The 20,867-nt window shown below is 45.5% G+C and overlaps 1 protein-coding gene across 1 annotated transcript in view; it reads left to right on the forward strand.

Moving 5' to 3' along the window:
• The first annotated feature begins 7,762 nt into the window (after positions 1 to 7,762).
• LOC129868456 (solute carrier organic anion transporter family member 2B1-like) overlaps positions 7,763 to 20,867 on the forward strand; it is a 33,410-nt gene continuing 20,305 nt past the window's right edge. The window contains 3 exon segments of the mRNA XM_055942463.1: positions 7,763 to 7,779; positions 7,781 to 7,812; positions 16,293 to 16,381. Of these exon segments, the coding sequence (XP_055798438.1) occupies positions 7,763 to 7,779; positions 7,781 to 7,812; positions 16,293 to 16,381 (138 nt within the window).

The raw sequence follows: 20,867 nt of genomic DNA on the forward strand, positions 1-20,867 counted from the left end.
AAACTTACAGACAAAAAATGAAAACAGGAAATGCAGGTCAGTTTACATAATGCAACTTTATGTAGGCCTATTATTGTCGGAAATAGGAGTAGGATTCATTATGAAAACATATAATACTGACTGAGCAAAAATTAAAGTTTGAACTATTGTCTTAACTATGTCACCTTAGTGGGTTATACAGAAAAACCCAATGCCCAAAAGCCAAACAGCAAGCAGTCTTGTGACTGTGAGGTAGAGGTGGAGATGTTGGGCCTCAAATACCAGGAGACATCATTATGGCCTCATCTCATTAGTGTGAACATAGCCATCAGATAAACACAAATTACCTGGTGAATCTCTGGCTCCCAAAGGACTAATTACAATCAGACACTGTTAATAGGTTTTGCTGAAGCCATCCCGCAGTGGAGCTCATTAACGACAGTGCAACAGTCTCATTATGGATCAACCAGTCGCTCCTAGGGCTATTAAAATGGGTGGTGTTGCGACTGGGTCAGGGGTGATGAAACGGCATTAGGCATTAGGGGAGCCAGCTGTTTCCGTGAGCCCATTGTGAATAACAAAGTGTTCGTGATGCTTAGTTGTCATAGAAACTGAAACACATGAGAATAAGAATTTAACAACATAACATAATAAATTCATTAAATATCTTACAATGTGATTTTCTGGATTTTCTTCCCTCATTTTGTCTGTCATAGTTGAAGTGTACCTATGATGAAAATTACAGGCCTCTCTCATCTTTTTAAGTGGGAGAACTTGCACAATTGGTGGCTGACTAAATACTTTTTTGCCCCACTGTACCTGTGTGAAAGAGAAGCTGTGATAGTGTAGCAGAGGCACGTAAGGTCTTATCTGATGCCATGGAGTCTGAGTTTGCTAAACATATCAAGAATCTCGTGGAGCCTCAAATGCAGAGAACTTGCCAACGAATTGGCAAATCAAAACAACATCCCTGTCCCAGACAACTGGTCAACAAATGGAAGGATAAGTGATATTGTAGGCATACATTTAAGATATACAATATACCACACCCTCATCCCATGAATTAAACCCACTGTCACAGGACACTAACACCCACTTACCACAAGGGGGCTCAACTTTCCCAGTCCATATGCTCAACTGACCCCATACCCGGGATAAGTTGAGTCAAGAGATCACTTTTAGATAAGCTGTGTTTTCAAAACTGTTATGTTTACATGAATTCTGATTATTTCCAGAGATACACAACATCCTGAAATATATGTAGATATCTTTGTCAGAAAGAATACTATATTTCCCTTGACCTAGTGACGCTGAATGTAAAACATGGCATACCCCACTATCCCCTACACAGGTAAATGTACTGTATGGTTATCTTATAACATTCTTCCCTTTTTCCCTCTTCTTCCACTGCTTCACTCTCTCAATTGTCTATGCTGCTGTGGGCTGGAAACATCAACAAATGTGATGCTAATAGAATAAACAAGCTGATGAGTAGAGCTGGTTCCACTATAGGGTTAGAGGAGGTCGTAGTGGTGAATAGGAAATGCAGTCAGTATCACATGCAATGTCTTTGTTCTGGTAGCAAAAACTATAAATGTTTGTCAGCAGTGTGTGGCAGCCTCTTCTCTTTGCTAGGGAATCTGGAGACCATATTGGAATTAGAATGTCACCTTTTACCCTGGATTTTGCAGAAGGAATTTTTGAAAGAAGTTATACTAAGGGGGGTCCAGTGGTATATTTTTGGGGGTATCTGTACTTTTACTATTTATATTTTTGACAGCTTTTACTCCACTACATTCCTAAAGAAAATATTAACTATTTACACCCAGTATTCACTTTTTTACATTTTCCCTGACACTCAAATGTAGTATCTAAATTTTGAATGCTTGCGGGACAGGAACATTTTTCAATTCAGGAGAACACGTGGTTGGAGTGGTTGGAGGTGTGCCCCTGGCTATCTGTAAATTTGAAAAACAAGAAAATTGTGCCATCTGGTTTTCTTACTTTTGATACTTCCAAGTATTTTTTACTTTTACTCATGTATTATTTTACTGAGTGACTTTCACCTTTACTTGAGTTATACTGTATTAAAGGTAGACACAACGAAATTATGTTGCCATGAGCAGCACTTGAGATATTGAGATAAGCGAGATGTAACCCTTCGCTCTCACACAATAAACTGCGCATGTGAACGGGTTCACTTCACACTCTGTACAGCATGGTAACCAGGGCACCAAAACAGCAGAGAAGTTGAGTCTTGCACGTCAGCGCAGAAATTGACCCACTATGCTGTTTACTTTCTGCATCTACATCATATTTATGAGTCTACCTTTAATGTATCTTTACTTTAACTCAAGTATGACAATATTGGGTACTTTTTCTATGACTGCGGTGATGGAAAGTAACTCAAGTACTAAATAGATGACCATACAGTTTGGTTTGGGTATAATTAGAGCAGTAGGCATGTGATTCAGACCTAGAGTATCCTCTTTTTTTCTCAAAGCCTGAAATGTCATATTTGAAGACTGCTGACAAATTAGTTTTGTCTTGCTGTTGTTTGTTTAGTACAGGTTCTCTCTGGGATTTTCTGTAGTGTGCTCCCCTTCAGAAAATATTTGTTGTGGGTCCTCAGATCCTCAAAAAGTTCTACAGCTGCACCATCGAGAGCATCCTGACCATTTGCATCACCGCCTTGTATGGAAACAGAGGGTAGTGCGTACGGCCCAGTACATCACTGGGGCCAAGCTTCCTGCCATCCAGGACCTCTATACCAGGCGGTGGCGGAGGAAGGCCCTAAAAATTGTCAGACTCCAGCCACCCTTGTCATAGACTGTTCTCTCTGCTACCGCACAGCACTGTATCCCCACCTGCTGGAGATATGATAACATTGTAGCCTAGAGTCCTGGGGATATTCAATGAAACCACTAGAGGCCAATATCAGACAAGTGCTATTAATTACAAGGTCTATTATCTCTTATTAAGGGAACACATATCACATCGAATTAACCATCTAATGGTTGTGCTCAGTCTTTACTGTAAGCCAGATAAACAATGTGCATAGCTGTCTAACAACCAGTACGGGATGTTATGTTTAGACACTCACCCACATCCCACACAAACAAAATACTACAGTATTCACTGTATTGCTTTTGTAGACTTTACTGTGGTATTCACTGTAGTGTTTTTCGGGACTACAGTATGTACTGTGGTATTGACTGTAGTATACTGTAGTATTTACACTTAACTATAGAATAAATACCATAGTAAAATTCAACTGTAGTATATACTATTAGATGGTACCCTCCAAGCTCACCCTGGGTCTCAACCCTGCCCTGTGCAACTGGGTCCTGGACTTTCTGACGGACCGCCCCCAGGTGGTGAAGGTAGGAAACAACATCTCCACTTTGTTGATCCTCAACACTGGGGCCCCACAAGGGTGCGTGCTCAGCCCCCTCCTGTTCTCCCTGTTCACCCATGACTGCGTGGCCATGCACGCCTTCAACTCAATCATCATGTTTACAGATGACACAACAATAGTGGGCTTGATTACCAACAGTGACGAGACAGCCTACAGGGAGGAGGTGAAGGAACTCGGAGTGTGGTATCAGGAAAACAACCTCTTACTCAATGTCAACAAAACAAAAGAGATGATCGTGGACTTCAGGAAACAGCAGAGGGAGCAGTCCCCTATCCACGGACAAACTGAAATGGTCGACCCACACAGACGTGGTGGTGAAGAAAACAGGCGGTTGCATTTTCTTCACCACCACCTATTCAACCTCAGGAGGTTGAAGAAATGTGGATTGTCACCTAAAACCCTCACAAACTTTTACAAATGCACAATAGAGAGCATCCTGTCGGGCTGTATCACCGCCTGGTACGGCTACTGCACCGGCCTCAACCGCAAGGCTCTCCAGAGGGTAGCACGGTCTGCACAACGCATCACCGGGCCAAACTACCCGCCCTCCAAGACACCTACAGCACCCGATGTCACAGGAAGGCCAAAAAGATCATCAAGGACAACAACCACCCGAGCCACTACCTGTTCACCCCGCTACCATCCAGAAGGCGAGGTCAGTACAGGTGCATCAAAGCTGGTACCAAGAGACTGAAAAACAGCTTCTTATCTCAAGGCCATCAGACTGTTAAACAGCCATCACTGATACAGAGGCTGCTGCCTACATACAGACTCGAATCATTGGCCACTTTAATAAATGGATCCCTAATCACTTTAAATAATGCCACTTTAATAATGTTTACATATCTTACATTACTCATATCATATGTATATACTGTATTTTATATCATCTACTGCATCTTGCCTATGTCGCTCGGTCATCATACATCCATTAATTTGTATGTACATATTCTTATTCCATTCCTTTAGATGTGTGTGTATTAGGTAGTTGTTGTGGAATTGTTAGATTACTTGTTAGATATTACTGCACTGTCGGAACTATAAGCACAAGCATTTCGCTCGGCGGTCGACGTCACCGGTCTTCTAGCCATCATTGATCCTTTTTTCATTTTCCATTGGTTTCCTACCTATACACATGACTTTGACAGAATCTTTGACCAAAAATGAAGTCAGCAGGAGAAATTACACCGGTCATGGAGGTGGAGGAGCGCGTCATGGAACATACGGAGATGATTTACAATCTGAGTGCCGCCATGGATCGCGTTGTCCAGAATATGGACCGCTGGGAGACACTGAGTTTTTCCAGCGCCTCCACCAGCACAACCGGGGTCTCCCCTGAGCGTCTTTTCCCCGCCTGAACCCAGCAGGATCCATTTATCCCTGCCACAGGGGTACGACGGAGATACTGCTGGCTGCCAGGGGTTCCTTCTCAAACGAAGCTTATATCTGGCCATGGTCCACCCAGCTTCATCAGACCGTGAGAAGAGTTACGCCCTCGTCTCGTGCCTCACCGGGAAAGACCTGGAGTGGGCCAGCGCTGTGTGTGGAGAAGAGGATGCGGCGTTGCACCGTTTTGAGGAGTTCACCCGCCACTTCCGGACAGCATTCGACCACCCACCCGAAGGCAGAGCGGCGGGTGAGCGCCTCTACCATCTGAGGCAGGAGACGAGGAGCGCACAGGAGTTTGCTCTGGAGTTTAGGACCCTGGCTGCCGGCGCTGGATAGAGCGACAGGGCCCTGATCGACCATTACCGCTGTAGTCTACGCAAGGACGTCCGTCGGGAGCTGGCCTGCAGAGACACCACCCTCACCTTCGACCAGCTGGTGGACCTGTCCATCAGGCTGGAGAACATGCTGGCTACCCGTGGACGTCTAGATCGGGGTCTGGTTGTTCCATCCTCCCACACCCTCTTTCCTGTACCCATGGAGTTGGGAGGGATGGTGCACAGGGAGAACGGAGGGGGTTCCCGCTCGTGCACCATATGTGGTCGCACTGCTGGTCGGTGCCGGGTTGGTTCCTCTGGGAATCGAGGCAGCAGGCAGGGCACTCTGGCGTCACCCCAGGTGAGCAGGCACCATTCTCATCCAGAGCCCTCCGTTGCACATATGTTTGTCTCTGTCACTTTTCCTGAATTTTCCCCGCATTCCCAGCATAAGGCGCTAGTAGATTCAGGCGAGGCTGGGAATTTCATTAATAAAGGTTTAGCTCATAGTTAGGGATCCCCATTGTTCCTGTGGATATGCCTTTTCCCGTTCATGCCTTAGATAGTCGACCATTAGGGTCAGGGTTTATCAGGGAGGCCACCGCTCCTTTGAGTATGGTAACCCAGGGGGGTCACAAGGAGAAGATTAGTCTTTCCTTATTGATTCTCCTGCGTATTCTGTGGTACTGGGCCTACCGTGGTTAGCTTGTCATAACCCCACTGTTTTGTGGCCACAGAGAGCTCTCACGGGGTGGTCGCGAGAGTGCTCAGGTAGGTGTTTAGGGGTTTCCGTTGGTGCTACTACGGTGGAAAGTCCAGACCAGGTCTCCACCAGGCGCAACCCCCCAGAATATGCCGATTTGGCTCTTGCCTTCTGTAAAAGAGGGCGACTCAATTACCACCCCATCGACAGGGGGATTGTGCAATAGATCTCCTGGTAGACGCTGCATTTCCCAGGAGTCATGTGTATCCCCTGTCGCAAGCGGAGACGGTGGCTATGGAGACATATGTCTCCGAATCCCTGCGTCAGGGGTACATTCGGCCCTCCATATCCCCCGTCTCCTCGAGTTTCTTTTTTGTGAAGAAGGATGGAGGTTTGCGCCCGTGCATTGATTATCGAGGTCTGAATAAAATCAAATCACGGTGAGGTATAGTTACCCGCTACCTCTTATCGCTACGGCGATTGAGTCAATTCACGGGCTCGCTTTTTCACTAAACTGGATCTCAGGAGTGCGTACAATCTGGTGCGTATTTGGAAGGGAGACGAGTGGAAGACGGCATGTAATACCACCTCAGGGCATTATGAGTACCTCGTCATGCCGTATGGGTTGATGAATGCTCCAATCATTTGTAGACAAGATTTTCAGAGACCTGCATGGGCAGGGTGTAGTGGTGTATATCGATGACATCCTGATATACTCCGCTACACGAGCCGAGCATGTGTCTCTGGTGCGCAACTGAAGCTACGCCCCTGTGCCTTCTTTTCGAGGAAGCTCAGCCCGGCGGAGCGAAACTATGATGTGGGGGACCGGGAGCTGTTGGCTGTCATAAAAGCTTTGAAGGCGTGGAGACATTGGCTTGAGGGGACTAAACACCCTTTTCTCATTTGGACTGACCATCGCAATGGTCACAACTTCTACTGAAGTCGAAGCCTCTCCTTGTTCGGGCGGTGCTCGGCGGTGACGTGGTCTTCTAGCCATCATTGATCCTTTTTTCATTTTCCATTGGTTTTGTCTTGTCTTCCTACACACCTGGTTTCAATCCCACTCATTACCTGTTGTGTATTTAACCCTCTGTTTCCCCTCATGTCTTTGTCAGAGATTGTTTGATGTTCAGTTTCGTGTTTTTGTTTTGGTGCGCGACTGGTCCTCGTACCCACTTTGTTTTATTGTTATTATAGTTTTGGAGTTATGTTTTATGTATTGTTATTAAACAACTCCATTACCTTATGTTTGATTCTCCTGCGCCTGACTTCCCTGCCACCTATACACACGACTTTGACACCAATAAAATGTGATTTGATATAGTAATTAATGTAGTGTTTTTGCAGATTTTAGTATACTGTAGTATTTACTGTAGTGTTTTTGCAGACATTACTGTAGTATTTACTATAGTGTTTTATTATCTTTGACAGAGAAGTGGAGGCTTTTTCCTTCAGGAAACCTACTGGGGTTTACTAAAAGAGCAAATTTGCTTTAACCTGTAGGTAGGACTGAGGTCTAAAAGGATAGGTTTCTCACTTATGGGTGGCATGTTTTGGGAAATGGATATGGGAATGGGCCGGGTACATGCAAATTAAATACTTTCGTTTTTACTATAGTTTTAAAAAGTCTAGTGCTTTTGCAGACTGTAGTGTTTGGGCGAACATTATCGTAGTATTTACAACAGTGTTTTTTTGTGGATAATACTGTAGTATATACTATATTATTCTATAGTATATTACAACATTCTATAGTAAGTACTACACATGATTGAGGGATACCACAGTTTACTATAGAATTCCCCCTCCCACTTCTAGCCCCACTCAACACAGGTCATGGAATTCCTTAACAATGAGCACGCCTATTTCATCAAGTGAGAGCTACCTCCTGTGATTCCAAGCTTAGTTGTGTTCAGAGTGAATGAAGAGTGGATACTGAACGCAACACTACACCATAGCTCTATGACAGGACTGGACACAGAACACCCCTACACCACAGCTCCATTTACAGAGTAAGTAAACAACTGTACTGTTCTGTACTACTGCTTTTAACTGTGATCCACTAACTCTAGTAGTGAGGACTCAGACACTATTATCTCATTTAGTGTGCAGTGTGTAGTGCGTATGTGTGAAAGGAAAGGTTGCTGTTTGGAGCATGTGTGTGGTTGAACTGTCCTTCTGGCATTTAGGGCATGCGCCTAACAATTAACACCAAGGGGTTAGTAATACCTCATCTTAAAAGTATTGCTTTTGTGTGTATGAATTTGAGGAGTCTGAAATGAAGTCTGTTATTTCCATGACCCGTAATTCCAATCCCGCTGTTGTGGTATATGATGGTTCAGAATTTGTTTTTGATGACATTCCACATCTGATTGGTAGTTATCTCCCACTCATCTTATCTCTGCTGACAGCAGATGCAACAACTCCTGTGTTACACAAACATACACAACTCCCTACAAAACACGATAAAGGGCAGCATAAGTGCATTGGCCCTTTTTTACTGCTTTACAGTAGGAACACAATGTCAGGGTTCCCCAACTCAGTCAAAAGTTTGGACATTTTACTATTTTCCTACATTGTAGAATAATAATGAAGACATCAAAGCTATGAAATTACACATATGGAATCATGTAATAACCAAAAAAGTGTTAAACAAATCAAAATATATTATATATTTGAGATTCTTTAAAGTAGCCACCCTTTGCCTTGATGACAGCTTTGCAAACTCTTGGCATTCTCTCAACCACTTTTTTTGGTTACTACATGATTCCATATGTGTAATTTCATAGTTTTGATGTCTTCACTATTATTCTATAAATAGTACAAATGAAGAAAAACCCTTGAATGAGTAGGTGTGTGCAAACTTTTGACTGGTACTGTATTTGTTTTTTGTGTGTGTGTGAAATGTTCATTGTTGGACATTAAAAAAACACCAGGAAATCAGCTCCAAGTGATTTTAATTTACGAAATCTGTTCCCAAGTATTCCCACTCATAACAGAGAGGCACAACGTGATCGTATACAAATGTAAGCAAGGTTTGAAATTATTATGTTTTAGTCAAACATTATATATGTTTGGGCTTCTTGCAGTCAATTTCCAGTTTACAAATTATATGTAATTACGTTCCCTGACCATCCGCTCAAGAAAAAATTGTCCCGTGGCTGAATCTAGTTGATGATACCGGCAGTATGTAATGCATCTGACTTGCCTAGTTAAATGAAGGTCACACATCTGGAAATGCTTCTCCATAGTGTGTTTCAGTGGCCAGTGCTACGCAACCTCTACTCTTTGTGGTCTGCAGGTCAGATCTTTTTTTTATTGCATTGTTTGGTCTGATCTTGTGTGTAATATGCACAGTAATTTACCAAACTGTTACAATTCAGAGGGAAGCATGTCATTACAGCTTGGGAGTCTTGAGGGGAGGAGTGATGACTTTCATTGACTATCTATCTATCTATCTATCTATTGCATCTATCTATCTGTCTATCTATCTATCTATCTACTGTATCTATCTACTGTATCTATCTACTGTATCTGTCTGTCTGTCTGTCTGTCCGTCCCTCTCTCTTTTTCTTTCTCTCTCACTCCCCCTCTTTTTCTCAGCATTGTGCAATTTGTGGGGGAGAATGGACAACCACACTACATCCCATATTCCAGAAATCTCCCCTGGACAGGAAAACTAAACTAGCAGAGTCAGTCCAAGGGGGATTTACCACTTAATAGTAATCTGTACCATACACACACATATTTCAATATGATTCAATATGTTGGAGTGGGGATTTGCTTAGAGTCAAGGCTGTCAAAATGGTGTGTTAATTTTATCTCACACATGTACAACCACACACACACAAACATTGCAATATGAGTGAGTGAGAGTTACTTGGGAGTCAAGGTTATCTTAATATCTGTAATCCAGATATATTTCTCCCCTACAAAGACAACCACATGCAACGGATGCAAATTAAAATCCTATATCTGTAGTCCTGGAGGATCTCCAGCTGTTTCAGTTAAACACCATGGAGCTGCAGACATGTGCACTTTGACAGGGCATAAAACTCCCCATCTCAAGTCATATAACACACCTGTCTGGGTATACAGGAAACCTGACCATGCACAGGGAAAGAGCTCTTTTTCCCCCTTCTAATGAAAATGCAGATCATTTCTCTTCAATCTGAATACTAACACAGAGCACCGTGTCTCAATATGATTTAAATGAATAGCACATCTGCATTAAACAATAGCAGTAGATACATAACACCAGCGGAGATTACAGTTTTTCTCAGTCACTTTGGTGCATTTCTTAGATCAAAAGTGCAATTCTTGATACTACTTGTACACATTCCAAATCATCTAGTCACTTGTGCACATCATTAAAGCAATTTCTTATTCCTTTGAACAAATTGCAATTGATAATGTACAAGTGTGTAAAGGCAGTCATTGTTGTTCTCCTCCTCAAACGAGGAGGAGCATGGATCGGACCAAGATGCGGATTGGTGATTAATCATACTTTTAATGAAAACAGCAAACACGACACTACAAAACAACAAACTAACAAACCTTCAACCGTCCTGTGTGGCCCAAACACTGACACAGGAACATACACCCACAAAACACCAGTGAAACCCTGGCTGCCTTTGTATGACTCTCAATTAGAGACAAACAATACACACCTGTCTCTAATTGAGAATCATACCAGGCCGAACACAAAACCCCACATAGAAATACAAACATAGACAAACCCACCCAACTCACGCCCTGACCAACTAAAATGAATACAAAACAAAGGAAAACAGGTCAGGAACGTGACAGAACCCCCCCTTAAGGTGCGAACTCCGAACGCACCACCAAAAGTCTAGGGGAGGGTCTGGGTGTGCATCTGTCCACGGTGGTGGCTCCGGCTCTGGACGCTGTCCCCACACCACCATAGTCACTCCCCGCTTCCGTATCCCCCACCCAATGACCACCCTCCAACTAAACCCACCTAACTGAAGGGGCAGCACCGGGACAAGGGGCAGCACCGGGACAAGGGGCAGCACCGGGACAAGGGGCAGCACCGGGACAAGGGGCAGCACCGGGACAAGGGGCAGCACCGGGATAAGGGGCGGCAGGTCCTGGCTGAGGGACTCCGGCAGGTCCTGGCTGAGGGGCTCCGGCAGGTCCTGGCTGAGGGACTCCGGCAGGTCCTGGCTGAGGGACTCCGGCAGGTCCTGGCTGAGGGACTCCGGCAGGTCCTGGCTGAGGGACTCCGGCAGGTCCGGGCGTAGGGACTCCGGCAGGTCCGGGCGTAGGGACTCCGGCAGGTCCGGGCGTAGGGACTCCGGCAGGTCCGGGCGTAGGGACTCCGGCAGGTCCGGGCGTAGGGACTCCGGCAGGTCCGGGCGTAGGGACTCCGGCAGGTCCGGGCGTAGGGACTCCGGCAGGTCCGGGCGTAGGGACTCCGGCAGGTCCGGGCGTAGGGACTCCGGCAGGTCCGGGCGTAGGGACTCCGGCAGGTCCGGGCTGAGGGACTCCGGCAGGTCCGGGCTGAGGGACTCCGGCAGGTCCGGGCTGAGGGACTCCGGCAGGTCCGGGCTGAGGGACTCCGGCAGGTCCGGGCTGAGGGACTCCGGCAGCTCCGGACTGTAGGGCAGCTCCGGACTGTAGGGCAGCTCCGGACTGTAGGGCAGCTCCGGACTGTAGGGCAGCTCCGGACTGTAGGGCAGCTCCGGACTGTAGGGCAGCTCCGGACTGTAGGGCAGCTCCTGACTGTCGGACGTCTCTGGCAGCTCCTGACTGGCGGGCGTCTCTGGCAGCTCCTGACTGGCGGGCGTCTCTGGCAGCTCCTGACTGGCGGGCGTCTCTGGCAGCTCCTGACTGGCGGGCGTCTCTGGCAGCTCCTGACTGGCGGGCGTCTCTGGCAGCTCCTGACTGGCGGGCGTCTCTGGCAGCTCCTGACTGGCGGGCGTCTCTGGCAGCTCCTGACTGGCGGGCGTCTCTGGCAGCTCCTGACTGGCGGGCGTCTCTGGCAGCTCCTGACTGACGGGCGTCTCTGGCAGCTCCTGACTGGCGGACGTCTCTGGCAGCTCCTGACTGGCGGACGGCTCTAGCGGCTCCTGACTGACGGACGGCTCTACTGGCTCGTGGCAGACGGGCGGCTCTAATGGCTCGTGGCAGACGGATGACTCAGACGGCGCTGGGCAGACAGATGGCTCAGACGGCGCTGGGCAGACAGATGGCTCAGACGGCGCTGGGCAGACAGATGGCTCAGACGGCGCTGGGCAGACAGATGGCTCAGACGGCGCTGGGCAGACAGATGGCTCAGACGGAGCTGGGCAGACGGGCCGTTCAGGCACCGCTGGGCAGACGGCAGACTCTGGCCGGCTGAGACGCACTATAGGCCTGGTGCGTGGTACCGGAACTGGAGGTACCGGGCTGAGGGCACGCACCTCAGGGCGAGTGCGGGGAACAGGAACAGGACACACTGGACTCTCGTGGCGCACTCTAGGCCTGGTGCGTGGTACCGGAACTGGAGGTACCGGGCTGAGGGCACGCACCTCAGGGCGAGTGCGGGGAGAAGGAACAGTGCGCCCAGGGCTCTGGAGACGCACAGGAGGCTTGGTGCGTGGTGCCGGAACTGGAGGCACTGGGCTGAAGACACGCACCATAGGGAGAGTGCGTGGAAGAGGAACAGGGCTCTGGAGATGCACTGGAAGCCTGGTGCGTGGTGTAGGCACTGGTGGTACTGAGCTGGGGTGGGAAGGTGGCGCCGGATATACCGGACCGTGAAGGAGGACACGTGCTCTTGAGCACCGAGCCTCCCCAACCCTACCAGGTTGAATGGTCCCCGTAGCCCTGCCAGTGCGGCGAGGTGGAATAGCCCGCACTGGCCTATGCAGGCGAACCGGGGACACCACCTGTAAGGCTGGTGCCATGTACACCGGCCCGAGGAGACGTACTGGAGACCAGATACGTTGGGCCGGCTTCATGGCACTCGGCTCGATGCCCAACCTAGCCCTCCCAGTGCGGCAAGGTGGAATAGCCCGCACTGGGCTAAGCACGCGTACTGGGGACACCGTGCGCTTTACCGCATAACACGGTGTCTGACCAGTACGACGCCCTCTCACTCCACGGCAAGCCCGGGGAGTTGGCTCAGGTATCCAACCCGGCTTCGCCACACTCCCCTTTTGTCCCCCCCCAAGAAATTTTTGGGTGAGCCTCTCGGGCTTCCGTGCTAGCCGCGTACCCTCATACCTTCGGTTCCTCTCTCCGGTTGCCTCTGCTCTCCTCGCTGCCTCCAGCTGTTCCCATGGGAGGCGATCCTTTCCAGCCAGGATCTCCTCCCATGTGTAGCAACCCTTGCCGTTCAAGACGTCTTCCCATGTCCATTCCTCTGTCTGTCTCTGCTGCTGTCGCTGCCCTTCTCCACTCCGCTTGGTCCTCTTTTGGTGGGTGTTTCTGTAAAGGCAGTCATTGTTGTTCTCCTCCTCAAACGAGGAGGAGCATGGATCGGACCAAGATGCGGATTGGTGATTAATCATACTTTTAATGAAAACAGCAAACACGACACTACAAAACTACAAACTAACAAACCTTCAACCGTCCTGTGTGGCCCAAACACTGACACAGGAACATACACCCACAAAACACCAGTGAAACCCTGGCTGCCTTTGTATGACTCTCAATTAGAGACAAACAATACACACCTGTCTCTAATTGAGAATCATACCAGGCCGAACACAAAACCCCACATAGAAATACAAACATAGACAAACCCACCCAACTCACGCCCTGACCAACTAAAATGAATACAAAACAAAGGAAAACAGGTCAGGAACGTGACAAAGTGTCAGCTTTTTTCCACATTATCAATTGCTCATGTCATGTTGATCAAAATATAGTAGATGGTTCTCTGTTGAATAGTCTTACCCATCAAAACATCTAGGCATTAGATCCTTGCATAAGCCATTACATGCAAAATTGTTGAACTATTTGTCATAAACTGTCAAGCATAGTTTTACACATTTCTATTAGACCTTTTGTACAAAAACGTGAATTGATGAATCGTGCAGGTGAAATTGACCCTCACTCATGAAGGAATGTAAAGTGTTAGTTCAACCAACAATCAACCAGTTGTCTAAATTGCACAAAGGTGCATCTCATGAAGAATCAATTGGCAAGCATATATAGACAGACCACAACACAGAGTTGCAATTTTCCAATAATGGATGGACCAGGAAACGAACAGGGTCAACAGCCAAGAGGAGGAAGAAGAGGGGCAAGGATGCGTGGTGGAAGGCAAAACAGAGGAAGAGGCAGAAGAGGACATAGGCGCATATCTGATGACATAAGGGCCACTATTGTAGACCATGTTGTCAATCATGGCCTTACAATGGCTGAGGCAGGTCGAAGGGTGCAGCCGAATATTGGGAGATCAACCGTGTCCTCAATAGTTCAAACGTTTCGAAGAGAGAACAGGTATGTCCACCAATGTACAGTGCACTGTTACTGTACATAAGCAGTATACTGTATACTTCCTACAATGCTTCATATTACAGTAGTCCACTTGTATTTCACAGCATACAGAAATATACTCTATACAGATACATACTGCACCTTACATGCACCCACCTGTATGTTTTACAGTAAAATGTGTGTTCGCATAGTTTTTGTCGATGTGAAAGTGTGCGATGCATCACTGCATTTTTCCCCACATAGGACTGCAAGATTACCTCAAACCGGTGGCAGAGGACGCCTTTTCACACCTCAACAGGAGGAGGCTATTTGCACCATGGTCCGAGCAAACAATGCCATGAGACTCAGGGAAATACAAAGGACCATTATAGAAGACAACGATGTCTTTGAAAACATCCATACGGATGTAGCATCTCAACCATCGACAGGGTGCTGCATAGACTCATACAACACCCAGCATCTACTCAACTTTTTAGAGACTCTCTACAGGGCTCTCATCCCTGATGATGAGAGGGGTCTGTTTGGAGAGGATTTGCCAAAGTATGTGGTCATTTGTGATAATGTGAGTTTCCATCGAACAAACATCATAAGGCAATGGTTTGTGACCCACCCGAGGATGCTCATAGAATTCCTCCCACCTTATTCACCATTCCTTAACCCAATTGAGGAGTTCTTTTCAGCATGGAGGTGGAAGGTGTACGATCGTCAGCCACACACACAGATGACCCTGCTGGCTGCAATGGATGCAGCATGTGAGGACATCACAGTAGACGCCTGCAGAGGATGGATAAGGCATTCCAAAAGATTCTTTCCACGTTGCATTGGAAGGGAAAATATCCGGTGTGATGTGGATGAGAATATGTGGGCTGACAGACAGGAACGTCTGGATGTGTAGAGACAGCACAACAGTGCTGCGGGCAAAGTTGTGCCTTAGGGGTGGTTTCCTGTGTTTCTTTCTAATTGAGTTTTTTTTTCCTTTGTGCCCCTTGGGTTGTCCAGTCTCTTTCAATCAATAACCCACATACAGTAATATGTAAATAGTACTGTTGAAATTGATATATGCCATAGAAGTGCAGCCTTATGCATTTTCAATACAGTAACTGTCATCCAAACTGTAGCCTAAGTTTACATCAGGTAATACTGTCAAAGTACACAGTTACATTGACAACATGCCTAAACATTTTGACGACCTTGTTCTAGAACAATGACTCAATGACTTATCATTCTGATGACACTGACATGATCATTGGCATGAATATTTACTTTTGAGAGATGTACTAAGGATTTTTAGTGACTGACTAGCTTTAGAAACATATCTATTGTATATTGCAGTTTGTCAAAATTGTTCTGAGAAATGCACTTATTATTTTGCACATGTTAGGGATGATGTGAAAAATGCACCAAAGCGACTGAGAAAAACTGTAAAGTAAGCAGAAGTCCAAAGTATAGAGGTATAAAGATTGAGGATACACAGTAACCAGAGTACAAGGAATATAGTCTGACTGGAATTATTGTGTAATTTCTATAGTATTTTAATGAAGGCCACTGGAATTCGCACATTGTTTGTTGACTAGCGTAAACAGTCTAGTACACTGATTTACCATGAAATAATCAAGTTGTGTTTTATTTGGATGAACAGATTGTGCGGCTGGTCAGTGCTGGGGTGCACTAAATGCCTTCCCAAAAACTCTCTCTCAGCATGCCTCCCACATGCAGCAACTCATTTGCATAACATTGTGTGATAGGGTGAGAGACTTTCAAAAGTGTAAACATTACAATAATTGTTTATATTCCCTGGGTCGGATCAGTAAGTTGGGCAAGTGTGACAGACCGATATCAACAACGGTGGATAAATTAAGATATCCTACTCAGGCCGTTAACCATTAGAAAAAATGGTCAGTTTCAGTCTGCTTAAGGGGGTGACTCTTCCATCGGCACCAATGCGTTAGCAGCTGGGTCTGTTCTGCTTAGTTCATTGGCAGTATATGAACCAGAAAAAACTAGCGAGTGTGATGTCTCGCTTCCTCCTCCGTCTCTGCAGATATGACAGCCAGCGACCTCCAGCTGAACTCTGATTCACAGAGGTCAACGCCTCCCTCAAGAAGCAGGGGCCCCTTCAACAGCATCAAGGTAGGCTCAAGAGTTACATGTATCATTTTCACCTGCAACTAGCTCCAAATGTCAATTCAATACCAGAAGTAGCAAAGGAATAGAAATCCATGAGAGTAACATACTTTTTAGAACGCCACGTGATGCTGCTAATTAGCATTTTACCGTCTGGCTGTTGCTGTTGTGTACAACTTCCTAAATGATTGGTTCTTGTTTGCGAGGTTGACAATAGCAAAAACATTAACAAGACAAAACCTCTTCACATCCTTGCTGCAACTGATGCTATTTGGATTATGAAAAGGTAAAAAGCAATACTAGGCAATTTTAGGTGTTTCTAAGCAGGGTCTTTTAAAAAAACACCAAGAAATCTAATATGTCTTAAATATTACATACTGCTCCTGTCTATCACCTCATCTACCTGTCTCACCTCTCATCATTACTCCCAACTCTCAGTTAGTGGCCATGTTAGAGAGCATCAAATCTGCAAAACCTTGTTGGGTAAAATGTAACTGACTGACTGATTGATCTACAAATAATAATGAGTAGCTATTTAGGTTGCAAGCTGATTTGAGGATAATCTGTAATGTCGAATAAGCCCAAGTAATGTATCGGTCTGATTTATGGGTCGTGCTGTCACAGAACTGAGACAATACTAGGAAGTGAGGTAAAATCTGTGTCTACAGATTGCTGTTCAGGAGTCCAGACATGATGACCTCATGGTTAGAGGAGCATGCTAGCATGCTAACAGTAAGGAAATTAACCTACCTTCATTGACAGGATTTGTTTTGGTACTGGAGAAAAAAAATCTTCAGAGAGGAAAGGGAGTGAATCTTCCTTATTTTACGATCTGTATTTTAGTTTATTTCTTACTGTAGTGAAAACATTGATGTTTTGGCATCCCGTACTGTGATTTTCCTCTATAGTCCCAGCTGGGGTTGTTTCCTGGTGTTTTTAGCACATCCTTGTATTGTGTCCAGATTTAGAAACACATAAACATGTCCTCTGAATGGGGTATGCATGGGAAAGCTTCTAGACACTTATGAAACCGATTAACTAGCCTGCTAATATTGTTGCACTCGCTAAGTCTAGGGGTCTTAGGCCTAGTTAACTGGTCTGTAACCGAATTTAAGATGTGCATCTAAACTCAGCAAGAAAAGAAACTTCCCTTTTTCAGGACATTGTCTTTCAAAGATAATTCGTAAAAATCCAAATAACTTCACAGATCTTCATTGTAAAGGGTTTTAACACTGTTTCTCATGCTTGTTAAATGAACCATAAACAATTAATGAACATGCACCTGCGGAACATTCATTAAGACACTAACAGCTTAGACGGTAGGCAATTAAGATCACAGTTATGAAAACTTAGGACACTAAAGAGGCCTTTCTACTGACGCTGAAAAACACCAAAAGAAAGATGCCCAGGGTCCCTGCTCATCTGCGTAAACGTGCCTTAGGCATGCTGCAAGGAGGCATGAGGACTGCAGATGTGGCCAGGGCAATACATTGCAATGTACATACTGTGAGACGCCTAAGACAGCGCAACAGGGAGACAGGAAGTCATTGGAGGCAATCTCAACGCTGTGTGTTACAGGGAAGACATCCTCCTCCCTCATGTGGTACCCTTCCTGCAGGCTCATCCTGACATGACCCTCCAACATGACAATGCCACCAGCCACACTGCTCGTTCTGTGCGTGATTTCCTGCAAGACAGGAATGTCAGTGTTCTGCCATGGCCAGCAAAGAGCCCGGATCTCAATTCCATTGAGCACGTCTGGGACCTGTTGGATCGGAGGGTGAGGGCTAGGGCCATTCGCCCCAGAAATGTCCGGGAACTTGCAGGTGCCTTGATGGAAGAGTAGGGTAACATCTCACAGCAAGAACTGGGAAATCTGGTGCAGTCCATGAGGAGGAGATGCACTTTAGTACTTAATGCAGCTGGTGGCCACACCAGATACCGACTGTTAATTTTGATTTTGAACCCCCCTTTGTTCAGGGACACATTATTCCATTTCTGTTGGTCACATGTCTGTGGAACTTGTTCAGTTTATGTCTCAGTTGTTGAATCTTATGTTCATACAAATATTTACATATGTTAAGTTTGCTGAAAATAAACACAGTTGACAGTGAGAGGATGTTTATTTTTGAGAAATCAGTTTATGTGCGTAGTTGTTGAATGTACATGTGCCCAGGGAGACAGCAACCTTAGTTTGGTCCAGGGTCAGCTCTGTCTCTCTTGACCTCTTGGTTTGGCAGTCCAAACAGATTGTTGATTTGCGCAGATGTTGACAATAAATACAAAAAGAAAACAAACAGCATGCCCAAAGTAAAGAAACAAAACCAAACTAAAGGCCTCATGGCCACCAACCAGCAGCCTCACGACTCCAAGCTGGTACTCTGACTGACAATAACTTTTATTGGCAGTACATGTGCTTATAAATAGCCTAGTGGTTAAAGCATTGCGCCAGTAACCAAAAGTTTGCTGGATCAAATCCCCAAGCTGACAAAGTAAAAATATGTTGTTCTGAGCAAGGCAGTTAACCCACTGAGCGCTGAAGATTTGGATTTTGATTAAGGCAGACACCCGCACCTCTGATTCAGAGGGGTTGGATTAAATGCAGAAGACATTTTTCAGTTGAATGTATTCAGTTGTACAACTGACAAGGTATCCCCCTTTCCCTAAACCAGGGAAAGTCTGTCCTAACACTAACCTTACCCCATATCATAACACCACATAAATGCTTCTCTGTGTCTCTTTTAACTACACTGTTTTATGAGTCTACTGCCTCATGAATGCACTTGTATTACAATAAAACTGTACCTCAGCAAATTAAGAATTACTTAAGAATTACTTTTTTATAAAGTTGAGGGATAGGACGCTTGTACTACAGGTGCAATACCAGTCAAAAGTTGACACCTACTGGCAAGGCTCAGGAGAAGACCCAGATGAAGACAGTTTTGAAGTAACAAAAGTGTATTACTCAAGCAAGGGGGCAGGAGAACAACAGGTCAAGGGCCGGCAGAGGTCAGTAGTCCAGAGCAGAGTCCGAAAGGTACAGAACAGCAGGTAGGCTCAGGGTAGGCAGAGTTCAGTAATCCAGGGTGGTATTGCAAGTTACAGAACGACAGGCAGATTCAGGGTCAGGGCAGGCAGAATGGTCAAAACCAGGAAACCAGGAACTAGAGCCAGCCAGGCGCACGGACAAAGACGCTGGTAGGCTTGACGAAACAAAACAAACTGGCAACAGACAAACAGAGAACACAGGTATAAGTACACTGGGGTTAATGAGGAAGATGGGCGACACCTGGAGGTGGGTGGAGACAAACACAAAGACAGGTGAATCAGATCAGGGTGTGACACCTACTCATTCAAGTGTTTTTCTTTATTTGTACTATTTTCTACATTGTAGAGTAATAGTGAAGATATCAAAACTATAAAATAACACATGTGGAATCATGTAGTAACCAAAAAAGTGTTAAACATTTTAGATTTTAGATTTTTTACAGTAGCCACCGTTTGCCTTGATGATAGCTTTGCACACTCTTGGCTTTCTCTCAACCAGCTTCATGAGGTAGTCACCTGGAATGCATTTCAATTGACTGGTATGCCTTGTTAACCTCTCTTGGGCACGTGAGACGGTAGCGTCCCACCTCTTCAACAGCCAGTGAAACTGGTGGGCGCCAAATTCATATACAGAAATACTCATTATAAAAATTCAGAAAACAAAACATATTTTACATAGGTTTAAAGATGAACTGCTTGTGAATCCAACCACGGTGTCAGATTTTTTAACCTGTCTAGCCCCCACATTCCACTGAAAAGGCAGCGCGCGAAATTCAAAAAATATTTTTTAGAAATATTTAACTTTCACACATTAACAAGTCCAATACAGCAAATGAAAGATAAACATCTTGTGAATCCAGCCAACACGCCAGGATGTTTTAAATGTGTTACAGCTAAAGCACCACGTATATTTATGTTAGCTCACCACCAAATACAAAAAGCACAGACATTTCTTTCACAGCACAGGTAGCTTGCACAAAACCCCCAAATAGAGATAGAATTAGTCACTAACCAAGGAACAACTTCATCAGATGACAGTCTTATAACATGTTATACAATAATCTATGTTTTGTTCGAAAAAGATGCATATTTCAGGTATAAATCATAGTTTTACATTGCAGCTACAATCACAAATTGCACCGAAGCAGCAAGAATAACTTCTACTTGGTCACAATCCCGGATCCGGGACCACCCCCATCAGTAAAAAAGCTGACTAGCATAGCCTAGCATAGCGTCACAAGTAAATACTTGCATCTAAATATCATTAAATCACAAGTCCAAGACACCAGATGAAAGATACACATCTTGTGAATCCAGCCATCATTTCTGATTTTTAAAATGTTTTACAGGGAAGACACAATATGTATTTCTATTAGCTAACCAGGATAGCAAAAGACAACTTTATTTTTCCACCATTTTTTTCCTGCATAGGTAGCTATCACAA

The sequence above is a fragment of the Salvelinus fontinalis genome, chromosome 13 (genome assembly GCF_029448725.1).
Source record: "Salvelinus fontinalis isolate EN_2023a chromosome 13, ASM2944872v1, whole genome shotgun sequence".
NCBI classification, from domain to species: Eukaryota; Metazoa; Chordata; class Actinopteri; order Salmoniformes; family Salmonidae; genus Salvelinus; species Salvelinus fontinalis.